The sequence below is a fragment of the Ciconia boyciana genome, chromosome 5 (assembly GCF_034638445.1).
Source record: "Ciconia boyciana chromosome 5, ASM3463844v1, whole genome shotgun sequence".
Classification (NCBI taxonomy): Eukaryota; Metazoa; Chordata; class Aves; order Ciconiiformes; family Ciconiidae; genus Ciconia; species Ciconia boyciana.
The window spans coordinates 34,246,860-34,274,572 of NC_132938.1; the positions used below are offsets into that span (position 1 = coordinate 34,246,860).

At 40.7% G+C, this 27,713-nt stretch overlaps 1 protein-coding gene across 3 annotated transcripts in view; it reads right to left on the reverse strand.

The window, feature by feature from the left end:
- Positions 1-3,997: 3,997 nt before the first annotated feature.
- Positions 3,998-27,713, reverse strand: part of MTUS1 (microtubule associated scaffold protein 1) — a 127,829-nt gene continuing 104,113 nt past the window's right edge. For all 3 annotated transcript variants that reach the window (XM_072862217.1, XM_072862216.1, XM_072862218.1), the window contains 8 exons: positions 20,527-20,593; positions 11,600-11,814; positions 10,951-11,056; positions 9,880-9,953; positions 9,680-9,775; positions 6,971-7,087; positions 5,526-5,623; positions 3,998-4,682 (listed from right to left, as the gene is read on the reverse strand). In XM_072862217.1, coding sequence (XP_072718318.1) covers positions 4,466-4,682; positions 5,526-5,623; positions 6,971-7,087; positions 9,680-9,775; positions 9,880-9,953; positions 10,951-11,056; positions 11,600-11,814; positions 20,527-20,593 — 990 coding nt within the window. In that variant the 3' untranslated portion in view covers positions 3,998-4,465. The remainder of the gene's footprint in view (positions 4,683-5,525; positions 5,624-6,970; positions 7,088-9,679; positions 9,776-9,879; positions 9,954-10,950; positions 11,057-11,599; positions 11,815-20,526; positions 20,594-27,713) is intronic.

Here is a 27,713-nt window from a genome sequence, read left to right on the forward strand (position 1 = left end):
GCAAGCAATAGGACCGACTTTGAAGGGGTAAGAGGCAAGTCCCTTGTTAATCTTCTTTCTCCTTGCTATTAAAAGGTATCAAGAATGTGACACTGTTGACTAAATTGGCAGTACACAATTTCACAGTAATACCTAGAAGAGGTCTTTGTACTTTTTTTTTTTTAAGACTTCAATCTGACCAAAGTAACTTGAACAATCCCCGAGCTTCTGGATGAGGCTGTGCAATGTTTTCATTCCTTTTTAGCATTTTCATTTATCAGAACACCACATTTCCCTTTGAACTACAGGAGCTGTGCCAACTTCTTAAATTTCAAAGTGCTTTTGAGCCTTTAATTCGACAATTGATTTCCTTTCACATATCTAGCAAGTGGGAGATAGTGTCACCGGTTTAGACTTGTTCCACAGCACAGCGGTTCATGTGGTAGCATCGCTTCCTTGTGACAGTTTGGGAGGAGAGGAAAAGACGATGTAAATCCATTGCTGCATCATTGCTCAAGTAGTCCCCCTCAGGTTTAATGGTTATGTGTACCAGTCGCATGCAGTTCTCAAGATTGATTATAACTACAGAAGCAGTGCCTTTAAGGAAGAATTTTTGGTGGTTGGGTTGGTGTATGTTCCCCCCCCCCCCCCCTGCAACCCTGAAAATAATTATCATCATTGTAAACCATGAGAATTATTTTACTATATATTTTACATAGTTCTTATTTTACTAAAAGCCTCCTGGGCAGGCCTGATTCTTTTTACATTGATACAATTACACATTTCCACGTAAATGAACAATGACACAGGGGAAGAGAATGAAGCCTCGGAAATGAAATTGAAGTGACTTGTCAAGGTCACATGCTTAAACCTGCCAGTATTGTTATTTCTATTTCCATACCTCAGTCACCGCTCTGCTAAGGCAAGGCAGCAGCAATGGACAGAAGGTATTTATTTCTTAAGGGTTCAACGATTATACTAACTTTCTGATGACCTGAATGATTTCCTGGCCCTCAGGCAACTACAGTTTTAAAGATCAGTGGTTACTTACTGTCTAGAAGGAATTTCCTGCATGAATTGCACGATACCAGTTTACATGCAAGTGTCTTTGGTGTTTGTCATGAGAAACTTCAAGTCTTCAGTTAGTATAAGGAAATGATTCACCTCAAATTTTACATCAAATATAGCGCAACTCATACAAAGACCTTTAGAGAAAAGTATTGAAGGGAGGTGAACCATGTTATGAATAGTTTGAATGGCAACAAACTATTTGGTACAGATATAAATGTCACTACCTTCCTTTGAAACATCATTAGAGTTGGAACTACTAGTTAAGGTTGAGTATCTGAAGAAAATCACTTGTCTAATTGCTTGACTAGCACTAGACCTGTGGTGTATATTTATGGTGAGCAGGTTTCTAGCTTTTCCTGAAGGAAACTTCATGCTAAAGAAATTACCAAAAAATATGTATAAATTACTGGATTGAACAAAGCCTTTGCTAACACATGGTATTTAAGCTAAAGCTTGAAATATTAATACTCAGAGAAAAATACTGAAACTGCTTACAGATTAACAGAATTATTTAATTCTTTCGGACCAACAGGACAAACACTAAACAAGTATTTCTGTAGTCTGATTTCTATATACAAGGATTCTTCATTTCTTCCTAAGAGCATTAAACATTCTACTTGCAAGAAGTTTAGAGGTGAGGAGTGTCCTGTATTGTGGAGGGAAACTATCTGCAAATGAACAGTCTTTGTATAATTTACTACACCATACTTACTTTTCTGTACTGGTAGCCTGGAAAAGCTTTCCCCTTCTCTGTTACATGAAGGGGTACACTGTATTTGATCTTCAAACATTTGTATGCACTCTTTTTGCATGTTTTACTTGAGGCACTAACATTGTAACTAAGATAACAAAGCTACCAGTCGCTAGACGACTGTTCTTGTGACATGACCTGTTAGATTGCTAAACTCTATGTGGCTTTTCTCACACAAAAAATTTCCTGAATAAGGTGAGCATTTTAGTAAGATGAGTCCTGTAAGATGCCTTTACCAGGCATATGCACATTGGGTCCCTATATTAAGCCAACTGTACTCAAGTATTTTATTATTGCTTAATTCTGTAATGTTAGCTACATTCTCCTATTTTTTTTTTAACAGCCATCTCAAACTGAATCACTAATAAGCTCTGTGTAAGTTCCATCCACATGAGAGTAGCAAGAGTAGAGTTAAAATTTTCTAAGGGTTAGCTGAACATTAATAGTTTGTGCAGTGAAGCTTCACTATTGCCGTTCTGCTGTGCTGAACAGGTACTTAAGAGTTTTTAGTATTTGGAGGAATGTTCCTCCTTAGATTAAAAATCATTTGACTAATACAAGCAGGAGGAAAACCCTTCAATCAGTACAAAAAATTTATTTTTTAAGCATTCAGCTCAAATACATGTGATCAAATCTCTTTGACCATAGAAAATAAGAATATTCCAAGATATACTTTAAGCCATGTTTTAGCCCACAGCGGATTTTCATAGTTAAATTTGAAAGCCCTAGAAAACATTTTAAGTACTGACACCACTAACAGTGGTATGTACAGTGCCCTAAAGAGGATTAAAAGAGACCATAGTGTTCCACAGAAATGGCACCTTCAACTTGTACATTATGGAAAATTAAGTAAATTTAATGATTAAATAGTCAATCACAAGTTTATTACAAGTTTACTTACTGTATGAGCACTGTTAACAGTCTTGTTTGTATGTCTGCGTTCCTCACTACAAGCCAAGATTTTGCAAATCTTGGGTAAAATGGTTTGAAGTGGTTCTCCAGCTAAGTTCCCTAAACACTTTCCATCCCCTCGATTCCTGTCCCCAAGCTATGGAAAAACACTGGGAAACTCCGCAGATACCATTTAGCACAACAGTTACCTGTATAGCTTGCTAACAGCATTGGCTAAACAGTAGTATAACAACGGTCCTGGAAGCAGTGCTGTAAAACCCAAGCTATTGTAAGCATAGATAGTGTTTTGTAATACTAATTTGAAGTTGAACCTGTGTTTAGTAGGTACAATGTAGACACCTTAATCAGGTCTGACCAAGGGTGTAGCAAGGCTACGCAATTACCTTGTTGAAGCTGAAGCTCAGCATGTGACATTTCCAGAAACACTGACACGCTCAGCCTCCAGTTCCAGCAGCCAGGACAATTTTTTTCCCTACTCTACAGAATCTCTTGTACAGGATATTTTGCCAAATGAACTGGCAAAACACTGGTATCCTGCAGTCTAAGAAGGAAGGTATGGCAGAATTAGCAAGATAAATACACAGCTACCACCCTCCCCCTCTTCCTCAGGTGAATTTAGCCAACCCTGAAGAACGTTAATACAAATGCTAATGCTTAAGGCGGCAAAGTGTGTCACCAGATACACTGGAATTGACAAATTACTTAAGATTCTTCTTGAGAACTGAGTTAAGAATGCACCTAATGACAGTTATTGCATTTTTCTCTTTGGCTTTCAAATCTACATCTACTTTATCCTCAGCAGGCAGCCTCAGCAATGGACATGCTGTTTCGGGGAAATAAGTGATTCCTTTTCAGCAGGCAAGAGGACAGGTCTAGGTTTCTAAACCTGCAACTCAACTAATAACTTCTGACCTTGAGAGCTACCGTGGTTCTGACTACAACCCTGTTGACTTGAAAGCCAAAATCTACCGTATCCTGCAAAAAAAGTCTCCTCATAAATGGCAGAGTTGTGCATGGATATTATACCCAGAATCCATGCAAAATATGGCTGCAATTCAGTTTTGTTTTTAAAATTAATTCAAACTTGCATACTCAGGTCGGCCAAGACACTAATGAGTCAGCTGACAAAGCGCTTCATGCCTTTTTTTTACTGAACTGAAGCCAGAAAGATGAAGGAAACTAGCCCGTTGTACTAGCGGCAGTTTCTCCTCATTCCCGGGTGAGGGTACTCTTGCTAAAAGCATGCATACTGACAACATTATTAAGGAAGTACGTGTCAGTGTATAGTCTTCAGCTTTTATCCTTTATTACGTACACAGCAAAGAAGGCAGCATTAGACACACACACAGTGTGTTACATCCATTCCATCCACAGCACACGCACGCACACACACAGCCTTAAAAAAAGTGTCTGTGATAAGGAACATATTATAAAGGTTGTGATCTTTGTCTCTAAGCCCCTGAGCTTTTTCTTATAGTTAGATGAAAAGGCAATGAACAAGTCTTTCCTTGCTCTGTAAGTGCTTTGTGCAACAATGTCCGTAGAGGTCATAAACCAGTCTTTTTGGGAGGAGCAACGCAAGTGTCTTACTCCCATATTCTCAGTCTCTTATCTCTATTTTTGCACCAAATAGTTTCCAGTTATGTTCAGTCGTCATAGTCGGCTAATATAGCTCTTGCTCCTGTGATTAAAGTTAGGATCGGTTCTGCAGATCACAAATGGAATGCAATCCCCTCTTTCTCTCAAGAGATGTCATCTCGGTGATCCTGTAGGACTAGAGAAGTTACCAGAATTTCGTGGGGACTGAAGAGGCACGGATGGAGAACTGGGAGACAGTTTTCTTGGGCTGCATAGGTCGCCATTGTGCAACTTCCACAGAAGTTCTTCATTTTCCATTGACAGGCGTTTGTTTACTTTTGATTCTTTCTCTAGCGACTCCTGCAAAACAGCTTGCTCCGTAGAAAGTTGCCTGCAAACGTAAGACATACATCAGAACACATAACCCAAGTTGGAGACTACAGTATTGAACTTAGTGGTTAAAGAAAGGTTTGAAATTGCATAAACCTTGCTTGGCTTACAACTAAGTTAACTCCTTAAAATGAGGATTTAGCATGTTCTCATTGTTGCTGGATTTAAAAACTGGTAGCTTGCAGAAAGCAGGAGAAAGTACCAGTAAGAAACATTCCTAAAGGCCAGAAAAAGCATCTGAAAAGCGAGACTTGTCCTACTTACAATGACAGATGCTTTTAAATGGCTGTGCTGGAGCCTTTGGGTCTCGTTGTGGGCTCAGCTGTACACAGAAGCTGCATTTCTTTAGTTTCCTTCGAACTGGAAGTTTGCCCATCCGTTTAAGCAATAGTTGAAGTTAGGAGAACCTCAGACCCATTTTATTCATGTTAATTATTCTACTACTGCTAAATAAAACACACTGGTCTTTTCACTGATCTAAATTGGGGACATATCACTCAACTGAAGTGGTTAAAAGTAAAACCAGGTTTAGCTCACAAGCCAGTAATACTTAAAGAGCCAATCTATAACAAGGTGATATTTCCCAGTTGCTTTTTCTTCCCTGAAATACTGTTTTGGAGCACCGAAGAACATACTGAGCCTTTACCCCCTTACAGTCTGTTTCTGCTTGTTCTTCTACACAGGAACACACATTTGTAGAGATACAAGTGGGGAAGAAAGGGGCGTGTTCTTTTACAGAGTACTACAAAATCCCAGTCACTAATATTTACACAGAATTTTCTTGTCACAGGAACACCTTCCCCTGGTTCATAAGAACATCTAAAGGTCCACAGATATTTTTCACCTTGAAAGCTCCACGTGTTTGTCCATCCGAGCTTTTAATTCTTCGTTTTCTTGCTGAACCTTCTTTAATTTTTCCATTAAGATCGTGTTGTTCTCCAGCTTAAAAAAAAAAAGTCACAGTTCAAAATAAAACCCATACATGCACCCATCAAGATACTGACTGAGCTATCACAGACGTTCATAATCTAGAGTTTGCAGACCTTGTTATGGGAAGTGCAAAAACCTAGAGTAATGTGAGACTGACCTGCTGTCATGGCTTCATATTCTATAATGGTCAAATAGATCCTACTTACCTTATCCTTGCATAACACTGGCATTTTGCCACTTGTGCTGATTAGATGCCAACAAAGGAGGATGGGATAAGGGATCTGCTAGTTAACCAGTACATTCTAGTAACTTCTATCAGTGACAGGCAGCAGTTTTAGAAGCTGCTGCAGACAGAAGACTATCTAGAAATAACATGCTAACGCAACAAATTCAAGAGCTTCCCTGTGTAAACAGCTCTCCCTGTTGCTCTCCTGATTCTACTTCATTCCTGCAGAATGTTATCAAAAGCTAAGGAAAAACTGATTAAATGGTTGGATGGTCCAAGGGCTTCTGTACTGTGGCCAACGTCTGTCAGAGAAGATGAAGGTTTACTAGTAATTTACTAGTAATTGTAGACCAGGGCAACATATGATGCTGTACAATACTGAACAACTGACATGAATGTATTCCTTTGTATCCAGACCTCTTTCTATACTTCCTCATTAAAATCTTGCTTAAGTGAGTATTACAACAGTGTTCAAAGGCCCCACCCAGGATAAGGGCCCTGTCCTGCCACGAAAAGAGCGTGCCAAGTAATTACAAGTTCTGTCCCCAAAATTGCCTTTTCCTGTGGAATTATGCACAGATCAGGAGCAAATCCACACAGCTGAACAAGCAGCTTAAAGATAATAGCTAAAATGTTTGATCTAAGCTAATCAACTCAAGATGAAAACATTTATTCCATTTTGTATTTGATCCCTTCTTGTTTAATTAGGATCATTTCCGTGTTCATGTTTTCCTGACAGTGCAATCTATCTTCCGTAACACTCCGGCAAACATAGCAGGTAAGGATGTTTTCTTTGGGGGATGGGGGAGAAGAGAGGGAAGAGGAAAGGAAACGTGGAAGAGGCTCCCAGATAACCCCGTACTAAGGTAGCAATAGTTGATGCAAACTGGTAGTTGTCTTAAGAGGTTAAAAGGTCATTTACAGCATCTGGCGATTCCTTCCCCCTCTTTACATTACAGCCCAATGCAGGTATAATTGTACCAGCAAGGTAAGAATATTCCTTCATCATTTCATGCTTCATTTTAAACAAAAATAATTAATCCTTGCACATAAGTCTGAGCAGCCTGAGTTCATTATCAGAACATAACTCAGAGACACAGTCCAAACCATGCCAGACCCCCAGGAAAACTCACCAGTTTTTCCATCTTCATTAACTTTATGTCCTGCTGATGGAGTTTCTCATTCTTGATCTCCAGCACTGCTTTCAAACTTTCCAGCTCCTGTTCTAGATACATAATCTGCGGGTTTTTCTGAAAGATTTCCACAGAGTTTGCTTAGTACCCTGAATTTCAGGAACAATTTAAGTGTTTCTCTGCTATTTAGAAAGAGCAAGAAAATAAATATGGTAACAGCAGTTACTTGTTCTAAGTGAGATCAAGTCAAACAGTTTAGAATAAAAAAAAAAGAAAAAGATCTGCTACCACTTTCTCCTCTGATTTTCTGATTTTGTCTGTCCTTTGGTGTAGGTGGACAGTTGCAGTTTTCCTTCAAGCTATTCAGAAAACACTTTATGCAGAAATGTGAAAAACCCTTGTGAGTCAAAGGAAGGCACTAAAGCTGTCACAGCAAAACTTGTTTTGCAGGAGTGCCCAAAGGCTCCCTTTAAGGCTAGGAGTTCCAAAATTTATTTCATGTTACTCATTAATTACCTCTTGGGATGGGTTGAATAAACATTTGAAGAGATTTCAGGTGCTGGCGTAGCTCAAAAAGCACAAGAAATTGAAAGCTATGAACTTGATTGTAGCTGATTTTCCCTGTTTTGAGTCTGAAGGTAGCTGGTTCATAAGCAGAAATCAGAAATTTTCTTTTTTACATTCTCACAGCCTAGTAATGCAATTGCACGTAAACATCTTGCACTGCTGTACATCCATGACTACAATACAGCAAGCTAGGACTTCCTTTTTTATTTTTCCTTCTTTTGTTGTTTTCCGGGATATAGAGGGGAGAGCAGGAGGGGGACAGGGCAGGGCCAGATCTGGTTTCCTCAAGGACATCTTTTCCAGAGTAAGGAACAATTCAAACACTGCAGAGTAAAACATATTCTCTACATTTCAAAGGCAAAGTCACAGGCAAAAATAAGGAGAAATAAAGCAAGCCTCAGTCCATTTCCAGGTAGTCCGAGTGGAACACAAACAGAAACGAATCAATGATTAAGTGTGTTGTGTAACTAAGTTTATCTTTAAAAACAAACAAAACTTGTTTTAGCATATTTGGGTAAGAATACTGGTGTACCGCATTGAGTAACAGCTTCGCTGCCACATCAGAAACGTAAGACTTGGCGGGCAATGCCTGTGGTTTTGTGGGGCGCAGTCCCACAAGGACAGAGCCAGGACATTTCACAGGTAACAAGGGCCTCATCACCTACGCATTTCATTCTCCTGCCTGTTTTCAAGGACTGTGGCATTAGTGATTCCTGTTTAATTTCTACTTTTGAACAGAAGTCTGTGTGAGGGTGGGGTGTGCTGTGCTGCCTCAGAGGAGGCGGCAGACAATATGAACTTCATTCCTCCCTTTTGTGGCTTTACATGGAATCTAGGAGCTAGCAAGAAAAGTCATCCTGAAAAGTTTAAATGCAGCTTACAGTATGTTCAAAATTTAATATTTTTTTTTCTTTCCCCCCTCTGCCCCAATGGTCTTAAAGTGTCTTTAAAGTTAAATCTGAGCCACCGCATTGGCTACTCATAGTAGAACACAGAGCCAGATAAAAAGACTGAAAGGCCTAGATAAAATTTTAGCAAAAAAGCTGGGAATATCAAGTGACACTATCTAAATAATACTGGAGAGCTGGAAATACACCTCTGTCTTCAAAGGGCTAATGGGAATTCTGATAGTGCATTATTTGTGTTTAGTACAGAAGAATATGCTGGGTCAAATCAGTATTTTTCCACAGAGAAGCCTCAAGCTTATGATATGCCGTATGCTGTCAGAATGCAAAGTGCATTTGCAACTATGAAAAGGCACTTGACTATTGCTCCTTTAAATTAAACAGCATCTGAGCATGCCTATGTAATACAGTTCAAACTCTCAAGTGCAGCATACAACACGTTCTCTTTGATATAATCTCTCCCAACCACAGCAACATATTGTGGTTGCAGATTCTTCTTGCGGCAGCTCTGCCCTGCCACTAGAATAAGCAGTAAGACAGAAAAAACATAAATTAAATGCCAGTGAAAACTAGGGCAACTTCTAGTAGAAGCATCCTAAGTGAGTTTTTAAGCATGGAATTTCTCTTCGTGGGATAAGCAATACTGGTGGTATTCCAGTTATTTCCAGGTAACCGGAAAGATAAGCATGTTTGTGTCTAACACTCCCAGTGCATGAAAAACCTCTCTCGGAGCACATCTCTAACCCAGGAGCATCACAGATAACAGCAGCCTTGGGAAGAAAGGCAGGACAAAATAAAAGTTTACTGAAGGATAAATCAGCAACAAGTATGAATCAGTGTTTGAATAAATGCATTAAAGACTCAAGTACAAGATGTGAGTTTTGTGGTAGTGATGTAAGCCCACACCGATCATAGTGCCGTTACAACATTTATCGACTGTCTAGAAGAAAGCTATGGTATGAATTTTGCATACACGTAGGTCTTCAATTTAACTTAGGCTATAACTTACACCACTGACTTAGCTATTCAACAGCTTTACAGATTTATATTGGTAAGGTTAATACACAACACTGTAGTGCTTGAGAAAAACTTCTGGCAGGCACACCATTTACATAAAATATTAATAAGTATGGGAGCCCTATCAGGCTTGATTGCACACCTTTCATATTATGCATTAAAATAAACCCAGGCTTACAAGACCTGCTCATCTGCATTACTTTTGAAGATCAAGACTTACAAGATTGGCTTTTTCTTTGGCTATTTGTTTTTGCTCTTCTGATTTCAACTTCTCAGTCAGAGAGTCATTTTCACATTTTAATTCATTGATTTTTTTCTGAAATGAAAAGATATGGTATAGTTAGGCCAAGAATTCAGTGCACATCTCCAAACTGCCTTTTAAGTTTTAGACTGCTGCAATGAGCCCAACGCTTAACAAACCTCTAGCAATTCTTGCTTCTCTTTAAAGGAATCTTCAAGCGACTTCCTTTCAGATTCGTGGGCACTCTTGAGCTCTGCAACAAATTATTTTACAGATTTTTAATACTGCGTAAGATGTGAAAATTCTTTTTGAAAAGCAGCAGCACAAAAAGCCAGCCAATACACATCTGCACAGATGCAGAGTCAATGACAACACAGAAGAACATTTATCATCAACTGATCCAAAGCATTTACAAAGTATCAGATTTATTACTGCTTCAGATTTGTTGATTGTCCCCTTGCATATCCATTTCATTAGCTGACAGCGTGTCGATTTCAAAAGCGTTCATCTACATGCAACAAACAGATGAACTGAGCACAAAAAGCTGAGTTTCTGATGGGAAACACAGCAAAAACTGAGATTTTTGTCTTCCAAAACCTTCTAGAAAACCATTTCCTTTCCTACTTCGGAGATGCCACAAAGAGGAGTTTGGTCTGATTGCAGTGGAAGCGTCACTGGTTTTAATGACACAAAAGTATCACTGGAAACTTGGCTATCAAGTGGAGTTGGAGGGAGGATGGAAATCATCATCACTTAAATCAATTAGATGCAATGCTGTTTAAAACTGAGCACATTCAGCACCCCCTCCCTGACAAAACACCTTTGCCCCAGTATACTCTAAACAGCATGTAATATTTCTCAACATTCCCATGTCAGTCTGGAAAGCACATGACCCTGCTTATCCTCAATTTCAATTTTGAGGTGCTCCTTATAGAAATAAGGGGGTGGGAGCAATTACTCATTAACTTGAGATTTTGAGGGCAGACCAATTCAGACATCTTTTACTAAAAGAAAAAGTCATCTCCACTCTTAAACTGTTTTAAAAGTTTAATTCAACTACAACAGGATCATGGTTATTTCTGTACTTAAAATGAGACTTGTTAAGTTCCAAAAGAAGGAACTCAGCCAATATTTTTAAAAATAGCTGACTGCCAAGAACAATGAAATGGACATATAGATGAAAAAGTTCAAGTATTTTTGTTTGTGACTAGCAGTACTGTAGCGTATGTACTTGAATACAAAATACTTGCCTGAAAAAGAGGATTCATACTCCTTTTTCAGCTCCTCTACTTTTTCCGAGTGGCTGTTTTCAAGTTCCAGCTTAAAGTTTTCATGCGTGATATTTAAGTTGTCCACCTGCAATAAGACAACATGATTTTTCCCCCCCTCCCTTACAAGTGTCAACTTAACCCTCATTTAAAGTATTGTCCTAATGGCTTTACGCAGTAGACTGAGCCTGTTTTAAGTAGTCTAGGTAGCACTTCACAGATGGTCACAGGAAAAGCTAAGCAACATACAACACTTAATAGATGAGAACAATGCCTTACAGTTTACCACTACCAGCAGGATGATGTATGCATGACACACACATGGAGTTGTTGCAAAGCAAGGTCACAGGCCAGGTGTGTCTTTATAGATCTTAAAGCTTAAGCTGCCTCAAATAATCCAGTGGAGCTCCAGAAGTCATTGAAGCTTGCAGAACACAAGGAATCTCCACCATGTTTAAACACAAGCTTATGATCTGGACAAGTGTAGTAATATTTTTATAGTTGCAATGAAGTAGAGTTTCACATTAGATAAAATAACCCCATTATTAATCAAAAAAACGGTATTATGTCAAGGCTTATTTGCAGCAGAAAGCAATTGCTAGAGAACATTTCTACTTCGAATGTCACAAACCTGCTCCTGAAGTTGCGCTTTGTACTTTTCAGCTTCTTCAATGCAGATACTTTGGAGTTTCTCACATTCTGCAGTGTAAAACTGTTTAAGCCTCTCCTCCAGCTCAGCTAAATCATTGTGATGTTGCTCGTTTAACTTCTGCAGAAATCCTTCATAAGCAACTTGCAGTTCATTCCTGTCTCTCTCCAATTTCTCACAAGCTGCAGAAGTAGTTACTGAAGATGTCAAAAGAAAAAAGAAAAATGCAATTGCATCAAGTTCAATGCTAATTTCACTGTCTTCATCGCGAGTATTAAAGATAGTGAACACTCTGCACAGCAACACGGTTATACAAAGACAAATATAATTTATCCATTAAATGAGTGCCACCTCCGTGGACACATGAAAAGATCTTTGCAAAAATATCAAATTCAGTGTCTCTTATGCTGAGAATTAATTGAATCTAGTTAAGCCAGGAACCCATATAGAAAGCACAAGTGTGACAGCTTGTCATGACAGAGAAGAATGAATGTCTCACGAGAGACACTGGAGTGCTCCAATAAAAAAATTAATTGGATTTGCTACTTCACCTAATTTGATCCCATTTCAATAGTGTATTTGTCAGAGTACTTCACTTTTTGATATATAAGCCACTTAGCTAAATTTGAAAGTCTTAATATCCTGAAGACCATCATTCAACATGGTACACTCAGATATGCAGCAGAGAAGCAATTCTAGCCTGACATGACTGCCTGATACAGAACTGCCAATCTGAAACGTACTGCTAATATGCATAGGCCCAAGATATTTAAATATGTGATACAGAATAGTTTCAGGCAGCAAGTGCAGAGTATTAAGAAAACAGAAAGATATGCTGTGTAATTCTCTTTACATTTATATTAACACAGGTCAGCTAAGAAGACTGCCTAGGTTTGTCTCCCCATATTTACAGCTGATCAGAAGGCAAAACAGAAGGTAGTAACTTGTACTTTTGAGTTTGAAATTTAGCATTCCCAACTCCAGCCAGACAGGCCCGAATAGGAGGAGTCCTTTTCCTACTGTTAACACAACTGGAGCAAGTGCCTGAATGCAGTTCAGCTGCACCCAAAGCCTGGAAGCAAGGTGAAACAGGACCTCTCATACAAGCATGTGGCCACTGACTTTAAGCAAAACTGCTTCTATACAGACTCTAGTGCTTTGGTTTAAAAGAGATTAGTCAGATGAGTGTCTACTTAAGAGAAAAATCAACTAAAACGTTAACTTGATCTTGAACCAAATATGGGAGAAGTCATGCATACATACACTTGGGCAGCTTGGCACACTGCCCAAACAGTATAAATATACTCTGTGTAAAAGCATGGGAAGATTCAAGGATTTTTGTACAGGCAGTGCAGGAAATTCTCACCACAGCTGTGTTTGAGCCTGAAGATATATAAATGACAGTATCTTCAAGGACCGATTCCCAAAGCAGTACTGGGCTCAGCTCTAGGGAAAGCAGCCTGCCCCAGCAGAGTGCCTCAAGTTACACGTGTGTCGGATTCCCTCTTTGCCACAGCTCATCAAGAGCAAGTGAGTAACTTGATGAACGATACTTGCACTCTCTTAAGGAAACTGTAAAGAAGTCTTAGCCCTGCTGCCATCACTTGGAACCTGTAGTTGAACTAGAAAGTGTAAGAGAATGAGCTGTACTGCATGGAAATCAATCTGCATGTGTGTCTACCTGAACTAGTTTTAATGGCAGCCTTAGCTTTGTGCTAGGTCTGTGTGATAGATCTGCTGATCAGGACAGATTTAAGCCAAGTTGTTCATCCCATGACTGGCAATGATGCAACTAAAGGCTCAACTGAAATGTACCACAACCCAGGGAAGCAGTGGAGTCACCATCCCTGGAGGTTTTTAGGAGACGTAGATGTGCTTAGGGATGTGGTTTAGTGGTGGACTTGGCAGTGCTAGGTTAGTGGTTGGACTTGATGACCTTAAAGGTCTTTTCCAACCTGAACGATTCTACAATCCTCCGCAACCCAAGCAGATTTCACAGTTTTCTATACTTTCTATACCACCACCAAGACAGATTTTTATTCCCCTACCTTTATTCCTTCCACAAACTTGTATTATAATTGCTCCCTTTGGAAAAAAATTAAAAAATTAGCATTCAAGCTTCTATCACATCGCATTGGCGTAATGTTATTGAATATATATGCTCGTATTGTCACGCTTTTGGGGAAGAGGAAACGTCCTAAGTAGGGGACATTATTTTACAATGCAAAGAACCAGGCAGCAAGCCAAATGGAGACATTACACAGCCAACCACATGCAGAAAGGATCTGACCCTCTACAGCAGAGTAAGAGGGGTATAGCTGAGAGGCAGGCAGCTCACATGCCTCATTTGAGATAACTGTAGCAAAATGCTTCAAATTATCCACTTCCTTTAAAACCAACAGAGGAAGAAACAAGCATCCAATTCTTTATTTGTAAGGCCAGAGCCATTTGTTTGCCTCCATTTAGCTAAAAGAATGTGCTGCCTATCATTGTCTTATCTTTAAATGTCAGCATGCAGAACTTCAGATGATGCAAAACACTTCAGAACAAAAGCAAATGGCAAACCACGCCTCTGTCAAAGAAAACAGACACATCAGTTCTCGTTCTGCCAGTCTGCAATTCAGATTTATGAGAAGACTAATGTTACAAAGGCAAACAAAAACTTCTAAACTTGCATTGGCAGTTAAACGTTGTGTTACCTTGAAGGTTAACATCTGGCTTCTGCAAAGCTGGAGGCTGCAATGCTTCCTTGCAGATCACAAGCCTGACTCGAATCCTTGCCATCCAAACAAGGAGCAGAACCACCACACAACCAGTGAGCTCCCAGTACCATGGTGGTGAAAGAAACTGTGCATGTGAAGCTGTGAAGCTTCAGCAAAAGCACCAACTGAAGAATTGTCCATTTCAATTACGAGAAGTCCTGTAAACCAAAATTTGTCCCCATACTCGAGATTCAAGTGTCTGCAGCAAGTATTTTGCAGTCCTATCCATCTCCAGACTGAATCATGTATTTTATGACTGTACACTGCCTTGTTTTAAGAAAGGGACAAGCCATGAAAAAGGCAACTAATTCCTTAGTTCGGGCACTCATCCACTGCAAGTGGATGCTGCAAAACTCCTGACTAACCAAACTTGATGGTTACTCAAGAGTTTTCTCATTGAACCAGTGCTTAATTTTGAAGAAAAAATTGTAACTGGAACATGTGCTCTTCCAGTAGCACACACAAAATCTCTGTTTTGAGTTCTCATCCACTTCAGAGACACTTGAAGGGCATGCTTCAGAGTTTTTGTACGTGACTACTGTGCTTCCTTTCCCTTCTTAAAGCGCTTCCCTCTGCAATTCTACATCTTCATTATGCCACACATTATAACAGACCACAGACCCTGAGCAAGAACACAACAGGAGACAAATGGTCCAACAGCATTTGAGAGAAAAATCAAGCCATACAGATGAAGAGGCACTATCCGTTTGTCCATTAAGTTCGCTCAATCTCATCTGTAACGCTAAACAGTTTTAAGCTTTAAGGATAGAGCATATGGAATGGTGTACTTGGCAGCCAGAAGCAAGATTTACTTCTTTATTCAAATAGCAAAGCCATTAATATTTTTCCCCCACTTGGTTGTCCCAGCCTCCCCTCCCTATCATACAACACTGTCTCTCCCTGTATTATTACAACAGGGAGCAAGATTAATCTGTATTTTTAGGCTTCTTAACGTCTGTTTACAATAAACGAAGAGCCTGGTTCTTTTGGGCAGAACCACAACTTCTGGCAATCACAGGAAGTTTCTGAGATTTGGTAACAGTGTAAGTTCAGATCAGAAACGCTGGTTTTGATACGTAAAATTAACATTCGTCTGTAGTAGTTAACAATGGCCAAAGCTTTGTATGTGCCAGAACCATAAAACAAATGCCTGCAAAAGAGAAGTGTGGAGAACCAGGAAGATGGCAACTCCCTCAATAGTGCAAATAGCAGCAGATCCAAACCACAGGAACAGTAGCACCAGCTGAAGGAGAGGACTACAAAAGTTGCCTTAGTATCCCCAATAAATCAATTTCATATTTTCAGTAAAAGTAGCCAAGAGATAAGACCTTACAAGTGTGCAGTATCTCCTTCTTACAAAATCTAGTTTTTTCTTATTCTAATTATAAAATAATTCATCATCCAATTCAGTTCTTATGGCTAAACTGCTCACATAAAAACATTTTTCAACTTACATTCCCCTAAAAGTCACCATAACCATAGCTCTAAGAAGATAAAACATAATGGATCTTTTTTTTTTTTTGAAACCTGAGTTAAGTTGTTTTGAAATAAAAGTTATCTTCATAAAATTGTCTAAGTCACTGGTCTAGTTATGATTTATGAAAAGCCATTAGACTGTCTGACATTTTGAAACAGAGGTCACTAGGACAGTAAACTAGCAGCATTTTAATAGATGTGGGGGATGTAAAGAGGGGATAATTACCAGAAAACATCAAGTATTTAGCATAGTGTTATGTCATAGCACATAACACTTTACTGCTCTAACTTCATATTTCACATTGCAAGATGTATTGTATATGTTCTGTTGACCAGTAAGTCTACTGTAGACACAAAGGCTCATTTCCTTCTCCATATAATATTTTTTTAAAAAATTGTTATCTAATAATTAATTCATGGTTTTGGCAGATTCTCAATATTGGGAATTCTTCTATGGAAACATGCTTTCAAGCTTATGACCAAGTTTCTCTTGGTGTTGCTTCTATAACGAGACTAACGGTACAGGATATTAAGCCACATTTCATATTTTTGTTCTTGGGCAAGTTGAAACGAGGCAGGTAGACGAAAAAAGCATGCTTTAAGCTACATTTAAGTGGGTATGGTTGAATACATATGTGAAGCATTCGGATACCTGCCAGGACGTAAGTTCCTGTCCTCTAATGCTGCAAACACCGCAGCATCAGTGGGCAGACAAGCGTATGACTCGTGGCAAGGTAGGCCCTGCCCCAAATAATTGATAGAAATGTCTACCTACTATTAAGCATTTGTAAGGATCATCAAAACCTGAAAACCAAATCACATTCACTCCACCTGTCCATAAAACACTATAGTCTTTTTTAGCCCAACCTCCAAAACATTTTAAAGGTCATTTATTATTAAAAAAATGAAGGCATTTTGAAGAAAATATTGTTTATCAATTGGAATGCAGCAAATGGAGGGGAGAGAGGGGTTAGGCATTTGGCTGGATGGACAGGATACACGCAAGCCTCTCCAGCCCACTGAAAAAGTCTCACAAACAGCAATTTTCAAAGGGCCAAGGCGGGCACGGGCTGAGTCAGCTCTGCACCTGCTGTTTTGTAGCAGGACTGAGCTGGCTCACGTCCAGCACAGTTGCAAAGAGGCTCCAAAACAATTTGGAGTGCAATTAATTTAGAGGAGTAGTTTCTTACCTCTTAAGAAATATGCAGCTCTTGCAATTTCTACTTAACTAATTAAACAGGTAACTAGAAATAATTTACACACTAGCTTGCATCTTAATAAGAAGGGAAAGAGGTGACAAACATGACATCTGTACCTAGTCCAAGGTGTTTATGTTCAAACCACAAAGTTTAGTCTTTGTGGCTGCAGATTTTAAGGAAACCCAAGTTCAGAACCCAACTGTTAATGAATTTGAATTCCTTCGGAAAAGCCCGTCGCCAAACACATCATCATTGTTAACCCTCACCCGTGTTTCCAGCTACTGAGAGCAGAAAGCAGTGTCTGGTCACCATCCTTCCCACACTCTGTGCGGCCACGCGGTCGCTGCCAAAGGCAGGTTCTGTGATCGTAATGCATGTTTTAATCATTAAACAAAAAGGTATTTTGGTAGAAAGGGTCATACAGAATAACCCAGCAAAACGGACAATTTGACAGCAAGCCAATTTGGTTTTGCAAGGTAAATCAAGGAGCTTGGGAGCACACACAATTAAACTTCAAAGCAAGAAATTGAGGAGTCCAGCCTGTGCAGGGCGCAAGCTGCAGGAGACTTCCCATTCCTCTCAAACTTAGCAATGTGCAGGGCACAGACTACACCGAGCTGGGCACACCTGGTTCCTCGTCCTAGACTGCCCGTTTCCAAACTGCAAACCAACGTGTATTGAAAACACGGCAGCTGTGACTCCATGAAACATGTACACATGGCCACATGGCCAAAATAAGATTCAAACTGTACTTAACTTTCTGAGCCAATCTGCACCTAGATCATACCATGAATCAAAATTCGCAGTACTGGCGTCAAAATAGCCTATGGAAATCTTAAGTTCAGCTATATCCATTTAACAGTGGCAACAGAAAGCTGATTAGCAGGTGTGTATTTAAACAGATTATTTTCAGCTAAAGCTACCATTACAAGAATGCTTTTCTCACACCTTGTCAACAAATGAGGTCTGGTTGGTTTAATTTAACTTTTTTTAGAAAAACAAATCTTTTTAAAAGCTAGATAGAATTGAAGACCTGTGTAGTTTTTCATTTCTGTGATTAAATCCACTGCCTTTACATGCTGAGGAGCGAAGTACAGACAGGCTTGACATGTGATGTGGTTAAGACAAAGGAGCGGCATGAAGATAAATGCTTCGCTGAAACCATGGTCTGGAAACCTTACAAAGGCAAGCGAGCCCGAGGCTGCCATTCAGATGCTCCTGCAGAGCTGACCCAGTAAGATCAGCTCCGCGAGGGGAACGGCCAACGACCCCATCCAGCAGCCCGCCGGCCAGCATCGCTGGCTGACAGCTCTGTGCACTCGGGCATCACAGATCCATCAAGCTCAGTTGCATTTGACGTTTTTTCTAGTCATCAACCTACTGAATGCCATATTCTTGCAACAGGAGTTCCACATATGAGCTCAGCAGGCTGTTAATCAAAGCAGGAAGGTAATAAGTTTATGGGAAGCTCATTCAAGAGTGAGGCACCCTTAGGAAGAACTAAGTTTTAAAAAAAACAACCAACCAAAAAAAACCCCAAAAGTGGTACTGGGCAAAAGTGCTGGCTAGCTTTTTGTCTGCCTGTCTAAGCTGCATTTTCCCTCTCCTGATAAGTGACAAACATAGTACCTAGGTTGATAAAGGAAAAACAATATTGAAGATGCAAGCACATGGAAGAATAGACTTTCTTGTTCCAATAGCAATCCTTCTGAAGTCATTTTCATAAGGTAAACAAATGGGTTCACCCAGAAAGTCACACATATATACATAAAAAAAATTAATCTAGTTTGTAATGTTTATAACACAACTTTGTAGGAATGCAAGAAGCCCATTTCCACACTAAGACTCTAGTTTAGTTGTTGTCACTTTAGGATGACGGAAGTGCTGGCTGCAGCTGATGGGGACACAACCCTCCACCCTGCTGCTCCTTCCCCTTGCTCTGCTCCAGCATCAGTGCTCCTTCAGCCACATGCTGAGCCAGGCCAGACAGCTTTGGCAAAACACCACTTCAAGCCACTAGTTTTCAGCTGGCTTAGGTCCCCAGGCAGCTCACCGCACGGCTCAGCGCGTGGCTGGCTGGGCAGCAGTGCTGGCACAAGGCAGGACAGAGGGATGCAAAGGCAGAGGAAGGCCAGGCTCTTTCAAAGCCAGCCCCTACTGAGACCCACCTGAAACAACTGCAAAACTGCATTCCAGGTGCTTCATCACTAGGAAGGTTAAAAGATGCAGCTTGACAGATACTAGACTGCACCAAGCTCTAGAAAAACCTCAGCTTTTTAGTACTGAGCTTCCAAGAAAGAAAATGCTACACATTTCTGCAGTGTCTTTGGTACTCTCGTCTATCTATTTAGGCTGCAAGGCTTCCTCTGCTTGTGATACTCCCCATTCACACATTTACAATTTTATGCAGCATCAAATAAAGCTCCCAGAAAGCTACATTTTAACATAAGCCTCTAAATTGGATGACAGTAATAGTGACAAGTGGAGAAGCTGTGCTCTGTTGCTTCAGCTGGGGGGACAGGAAGATCCCTCCCTCCCCATCAAGCTTACAACTCTGAGTAGTTGTCAGGGAATGCCCGCCTTATTAATCAGGACCAAAAAATAAATCTGAACATTAAATGCACCACCTGCATGTAACAAGACCTACATTCACACACGAGTTTGGCTGAGACAACACTCAACTTCCAAAGCATGTGAAAATAAACATTTCCAACTTTTCAATAATAAGTGACATATCTGAAACTGCTCCACACATCACCTCTGCTTTCAAAGTTTTTTTTTCTTTTTTAAAGGGGCTTCATCATAACGGAAGTGTGATTTTATGAGATGCTAGCTTCACTTTCAAGTGCTACCATTTTCAATCCAGTGCCTTTTTGCACTCCACAAGATGATTCTGCTTTGAGTTCAAATAAATTACATGAAGTTACCATTAAATGCAGTTAAAATCAAGCTTTAAAGTCAGCAAAAGCAGCCCCTGCACATTATAGCTCAATTTCATATTATAGCTGTCCACTAGGATGAGTTCAAAGATTCAATCTCATTAGCCTGATAGCATTTCCTTCTGTTAATTTTACACTCATTCACCTACAAGCCACTAAGGCAAAATGCAGATTTTACAGGTTTATGGATTTTTGTCAGCAAATCTCTAGAAGACAGCGTACAAATAAGGTAGGGATCAAACACAAGTATATATACTGTCAGCCATCCTCCCATTTTTAAGAAAGTGAGTGCTTTGGTCAGACACATGTTTTGCAAGGAGGCCCCGCTAGGCACAGTCTGATCAGTGCCAGGAATTCGGTGAACCTGGGGTCATGCTGTCAGGGCTCCAGAGAAATGCAGCGATTAAAGCATCTGAGTAGAATTCAGCCAGGGAATTAAATGACTGCCATTACAATACCAGGGCATCTGTCTTTCCGCAGATCTGTTTTGTTGCATTTCTGTTCTCATGAAGAACACAAAAATAAATTCTTACCTAGTTCTCCTCGAAGGTTAATTAGTTCTTGAGACAACTCTTTACGCTGTTTCAGTGCTTCCTCCCTCTGCAGAGGGAAAAAGACAAAAACAAAAAACAAAAAACCAAACATTTGGTTACTAGTGATCTGAGCAGGGCACTTTCCAATAATTAACTTACGTGTGTTCTGTAGGAAAACAAGAGGAAGGAGCAAGAAGCCAAGATATGAATCATTTAGGATAACAGTTCTGCTGTTACAAAATACACAGATGTTCTTCAGTTGTTAAGGAAGTTATACTTTAAAACAAAGAATAGCTTTTTCCAGGATACCACTGCAATTAAAATCCTCCTTTGCAGCAATTAATTATATATTTTATGACGGGTGTAGCAACATAAACCTCCAGAACAAATCAGCTGATAGCTGTCAAGGGCACAAAAGTACGGTATATATGTGAAAGAGGCATGCATTAAATACTTATCTTAAGCTTACTTAAACATAGAACCAAAAACTTTGCTAAATGCTCAGTCTTCCATGAAGGAAAGGCACAGCCCTGTTCAAAGTTGAATACAACCCACCCCACTGCAATTCTTAAAATTAAGATAGATGATGTTTCTTATAAGTGAGAGAATCATAACAAATCTGTGCTCAAAAGAAGCAGAAGCACCCATCTCCCCACTTCGCCTAGGAGCTGCGCCTCAGCCAGGGGAAGGCAGCCGGCCAGGCCCCTCTGCCCCCAGACCCGCACACTGGGGAGAAGCGCAGGCACGGCCACGGCCACGGCCACGCCGCTCCACGGCTCGGTAGCGGGCGCCTCGCGCCCACGGCCGCACTGCAGAGGTGACAAGGCGCTGGCTTCCCGCTGCCGGGGCACTTCCACCTTGCCCACAGCCAAGCTCCCGTCCAGCTCCCTGCCGTCGGAAAAGCGCTGCGAAACAAATACTAATTACCCTTGCTGCAGCACAGTGAGAATAGAGGCACAGTTTGCTGCTAGAGCAGCCCATCTTCCAGCTCCGGCAGCCCCCCGCTCGGCCCCCCGGCGCTCATAGGCGACGCGCAGGTGGCACCACCACCAGCCCGGCTGGCGCGGCCCTGGCCGAGCGGCAACGCTGGACCTTGCCTCCGCAGGTTACCCTGCTTCCGCGCCGATCGCTCCCGACAGCGGCAGATACTGCAGCTTCTGCAATTGGCACAAGCAGCCAGCGATTACTTAAAGCCACAGCCCTTCTTTTATGAAAGGCGAGCCCCAGACATTAGACCGATCGATCTCCGCTTGCTCAAACGGCAGCCGGGATCGCGAAGGGAACGCTGCCCTTCTCTGCAGATAATGGGGCTTATTTTTAGCCGTTTCAAGCTCGCTATACACTGCTTTCACACTTAATCTGTTGATGCAAAAACAAGCCACGGGAGGCCTTAGCTGAATGGGAGAGCCACAGACACAGCAGCTTTGCTGCTGCCAATGCCCAGGCTTACGTTCATAGCCCCTGTGCACGCAAAGAGCTTGAAACTCACTTTGCATGCTTTTCCTTCAGCTAGGATACATTAGAGAAAAAACAGTCGTAATGGACTGGCGCAAAAATCTCTTAGACTTTTTCCATTAGCTATGACACAATGGACCACGGTGGATGAGTTCACACACTGGCAGGGCCACGCCTGCACCTGGTTTTCCCCAGGGAAAACCTCACCTTTACAGCAGGTTCCCCATTTGCCCCCAGTCACTCTCGCCGCAGCCTAACCCCAGGCTAACATCGGCACTTGCTCGCCAGGTCACCCGGTTAAGAGCACCCTGTCCCGAAGGTAAGGAATACTCACTGCATGCCTGCAGAACAAATACAGCAGTAAAATACACCACTCAAAAAAAAAAAGAGCAAATGAGCACCCAGAAACCAGTCATGTATTAGGGTCTGACACAAGACTAATCAAAATGAGAAATTTTTATGCTATGAACTCTCATCTGCTGCAAGTTATAGGACATTATTCTGCAGCTGAAAAGGCTGGTTAGAAGAAAGGGCCAGCCTTTTACTAGACATATTTGTATTTTTGACCTTGTATGGGAAAGAGCCCCTTTTAATCACTACAGTTTAAGCAGTCTTAACAGTTATTTGGACACTGACACACTGGTAGGGGTAGTAAGTAGTTGTGTTGCAGTTTTACATTAAGCACTTAGAAGCTTTTTACAGTGACAGTAGGCTAAGATTGAAAACCACGCCTCACCCTCCACGGTAAATTCTCAGGAGAGCAGAGAGCTCAGTTATTGAAAGGACTCGCCCTGCTCTTCCCTGCTCAGGAAGGAGAGATGAGTCATCTCGCTCCTGTTCAACACCAGTTCCGCTACAGACACAGCATCCAATGATGAAAACGTGGATGCTGCAGTGAGTTATTTGAGCCGCATCCTAGCACGCTGGGACACAACCACGTAGTGGATCTGCAAGCAGGTTAACTACCAAAGCACTTTTCATGCTACAGGCTCCTGCTGGGATTTTCCAAAGCTTTTACAGTAACCTGGTCCACTACTAAATTAGCGCACAGACACACTTAGGGGATTATTTTTTTTTTTTAAATGTGCCCCCTCCCCTTGGTTTTCATATTCATTCTTTATTCTAATTCTCAAGAAGTCATCCTTGAACCTGATTTCTTCCAGCCCACTCTGTTAGTAAAACATCTCAAATTTTCCCCCCTCAGCCTAGCAGCTGGACCATGCTGCAGACCCTTTGGAAACGCTAACGTTTTTGGTTAGTGTTTCCAAAAGGCCTGCTTCATGGTCCACACATTTTGTATTTGTTTTTAGTTAAAGCAACTTGATGAGCAAAGGGCATATGAGATCAGAATATACTCAGGACTGACAGAGGCTGAGACTAAAAACCCAAAATAAAATAGTATAAAAAAAAATAGTACGGCAGTGTTAAATGTTTCTTGCTTTCTGCTGCTCTTAAGCCCCTTTGCTTTTTACTGGTGCTGTTTAACCTTGTGTCTCAACCTCCAGTTTGTCCATTCATAGTTTCACAAGTCAAGAAATCCAGACAGACAGACTTCTATCATCATCTTGTGTTAAAGAATATATTCAGAAAAAGCTAGCCATAGAGACTGACAGCCTAAAATAAGATTAATAAGTTGCTCATAAGGTTAAGCAGCCACATGAAGTAGTCAGACTGACTAGCAGTTAATTTAGCACACTTTTCTCTGAGAGAACTGAAGCTCCAGGTACAGGGATCTCCCCAAGAAAACATGAAAGTTTCCAAGACCCGAAATCTTAAGTGCAGCAAAATACCAAAGACCACTTGAATAATCCAGTAAGGGCCATCTTCAGTATTTAATTTAAGGACAGGTATGCATGTGCTTTGGGCTGGAATATTGAGCAACATTCTAGTTTATGCTTTACAAGATTCTAGTTGAAAAATCAATACCATAAATTGAAAGAGCAGAACCAAGTGGGAGCATACAGGATCAAGCAATTTTGGCATTGTTCATTTATCCAGATAAATCTGGCAATAGGGATCATCCTTGCTTAGTTGTCAGAGACTCAAGGAGGGTCTTCATACTGATTTAAAGCTGTTTCTGGCACATTTCTGGTTTTATATTTATCTATCTTCTGGCACAATTTCTGTTTATGAGTTTATGCCAAGATCATGTAGGATGACTGGGTACCTATTTTTCTTATTTCAAAGTAGTAGGTGCACAAGCAATCCAGTTGAACTTTAGCCAAAACACTCCCCCTACCATAAACATGGAAGCTGCAGGAAGGAACGAGAACAGAGTTTGGGGATAAAAGCTTTGCCACAGGCAATATTGGGGTGGTGCACCTCTGCTATTGGATGCTACAAAAAAAATTCTCAGCATGAAGAAGGAGACTTGGACATTTCTTGTTCTCTGAAAGAGTAGGCAGTTAAAAATCCTTCACATGTTTTGAAAATTTGACAAGCGAGTTCAGGGGGATGTGTGCCCCATAGCAAGGATACTCGGGAAGGTGAGGTATGCCCCACTACAACTGGATGGAAAAAGAAGAGGTCCAAGGTAGGGGGTTGGAGAACATGACAGTTTCAAGATGACAAAAATGACCAAGTCAGGAATGGAACAAATTATGAAATTTGTCATTCATGTCTGTGTTACTGGCAGCTATGCAGCCCAGTTACAGGCTTAAAGAGTATTTTTCCTGGCAACCAGCTGTTTTTGCTACAGCTTGAGATTCAAACAGACCAGCCTAGGGTCATTTTGGGTACAAACGAGGGTGAAGATGCATCAACAGCTGAACAGTTTCCATCGCTCTGCTTTAAAAGTGGGAAGCTCTACAAAAGTCCACATCCCAGAATGAACAAAAAAGGTACTTATACCAAGCATGCAAGCAACCAACCCTCCTGGCTACAAACCTATACCAAATCTTCACAAGAGAGACACAAGATACCTCCAAGAGCTCAGGTTATGAGCAGTTCTCAAGCTGGAACAGCTGGATATTCCTCAAGCATCCCACAGCTCCTTTGCAGATCCCAAATCCAGGCGCATGCAGTTTTATGGCAAACTGGCAACTCTGTTTCCTTGAGAGGACATGCAACTAGCTGGACTAACTGTTTCAGGTTTCCCAGCACAGTTCTGCTGCTGGCCAGGTGGGGTGGCCCTGGTGTGGGAGGCCCATGCTCTGCCTTCAAGTCAAAGCTTTGAGAGCCACAGATATGCTGTGCCTGGCTGAAAAGCCCTATTCACCTTTTGCAAGTTCTTCCTCTCTGTTAAGAGCTACAAGTCCTTCAAAGAGCAAACCATGGCAGACAATGGGTTTGAAGTATGCATATCCAAATAAGCTAACACCGCCCATCTGGCAGTAGTTATCCACACATCCCAGTTCACATTTTAAACAACTACACTTCTTCTGGAAACAAAACGTGTACTCTTTTGGAGCTGTACTAAAGAAAGCAGAATTCACAAGAACCAACCCTGAAAAGTTCACATTTATATATCAAAATATGGAAGGTTGGTTTGTTTGGTTTTTTTTAATTTCAAGCAGCTATGTCACACTAATATCTATGTGATAAGCTACCTATCACAGTTACCTAGTCTACCCCATGCAACATATCATCACCTCCAGGAGCTCTGTGGCATTTCAAACTTCTCAGCAAGCTTCCGTGATTTAACAAAACCCTCTCACTCAATTTTTCATCCTCAGATTAATGTTTCCAGATCTTCCTCAAAATTGTACTCATGTGAAGCCTTATATCTTCTATCCATTAACAGGTTCAGAAAAAGTCTTATGCATTGCCCAAACTGAAAACTGCAAAGCACTAGTACATTGCAAAGGAACAGACACAACCCACTTTAGGTCCTGAAATATCCCAGGGAATCAGGTCATGTCATGGGACGTTTCCCATGACACAAACATATAGCGACCATACCGGAATGTTCCCCTCTTAATGCTGGGATGCGATGTGGTCCCTGCCCAGAGAAGGTGGAGAAAGGCCCAGACGATGCTGGTACCAAGCACTCCGCGGCATGCGGGCAGGCAGCTCCGAGTCTCACGCAACGGGCAGCAACTGGCAGATGGAAACATCTCTGATCTGGAAGGCTGTAGATCAGCCTTCTTCTTTTATCAGCAATATACTTTGTAAACAAGTAATTTCAAGAGTCAAAACTTACAGGAGGAGAACATTAAGTGTTAAATATAAAAACATTGTGATGCTTTTTAAAAAAGCATTTTATTAGACCAGACTAAATAAAATTTATTCAGAGCACATAAAACAGAAATTCATCAGCATAGCAAAGAACGGAAGCACTTAAATGTGTTTTATTGTCATATACAGGGCCAAATTAATTTTATTCTGGGAAAGGAAAGCCTGATTTTTGAAAGCCATTTGCTGTCAAACCACAGGCACTTACTCCTAAAAATCAAACTTGGATAGAAATGCTGAGCTTCTTAAAAAGATAATAATAAATTATGGTTATTTGCAAGCATTTCTGTGCCATGTACTTAGACGTTACAAGAGACGAACTCAGTTTGTGTGGAAGAAAGGATCATAATTTAAATATTTTTTAACACTGGTGCAGTCTCAGTTGTCAACAGATCTCAATACAGGATGAGCCTTTCTTTCTCATCCAAGGATATATTCCTTTTACGGACAAAGCATTAGAAATTGGAGTCTACTCCATCCTTGTGCTGCACCAGTCATGAAAAGATGAGCATCATCACTGGCTGTAATGTAGAAATTGAGTCACATCTTTGCATAAACTCCAGTCACTCATGTGTCATCAGCTACAGCCTGGAGGTACTTAAGAAGGGGTAACAAGAGAGCCATTCATATCCGCTTTGCAGTATGACATTTGCTTTATTTTGGTCCTTATACTACAGTATTTCTACCAGTCCCTGTTCCTTCTTTACTGGCAAAACCCAATCCTCTAAATAAATCTTCTAATTAAAGTCAGCAATTTTAGAAATGAAATTTTTTTTAAACTCACCTGCCCCCTACCCCACTTAAAAAAAACCCTTGAATTTTTTCTTTCACATCACTCAGATGCAAAAGCAAGCTAAAGAAATGAGCCAAAGAAGTGGCACAACAAACCAGATTTACACCCTCTGCTCCATGTATATTTTTGAAGGGAGCAGCAGACTATTACTGCAATAAAGTGAAAATGTCATTAACCATCTCAAATCAATAAATATACAGTGAAATAACTACTTCCAAATCACTCTTGGCCTTGTTAGTGTTATGCATTACCTTGTTACCAAATGAAATACGCAATCAGTTTTCACCTTGACTTATAACTTCAAACTGAATACAATTACTTATTACCTCAAACAGAATACAATTAAGCCTCAGAATACAACACTTAACATGATTAGCTGATAGAAACTCACTGTAATTTCTAATATTTTACTTCTCCCCATTGCTAGATACATTTATGGAGAATCAGATGTTTATTCCCTGATGTTTAGTGTGTGAAACACTAAAGCAGAGAACCAGCCAAACAGGATTCCTATGAGTCACTTAATATTTAACACATAATATACTTGCAAGCTCTTTATGCTTTCACAAGCTTTACATGGGATCTTATGCTCACATGGGATCTTTGTTTTCCCATTTAGAAGTGATGTCCACTACCATGCAATAGCTTTGCAAAGTTAGGTCCAGATGGAGTAATATGGGCTATTTAACCTTACTTCTCTGTAACAGCTGCTTTCTACTCTACAGGGTTTCTGAACTCCAATACTAGTTTTCACTTGTCACACTGA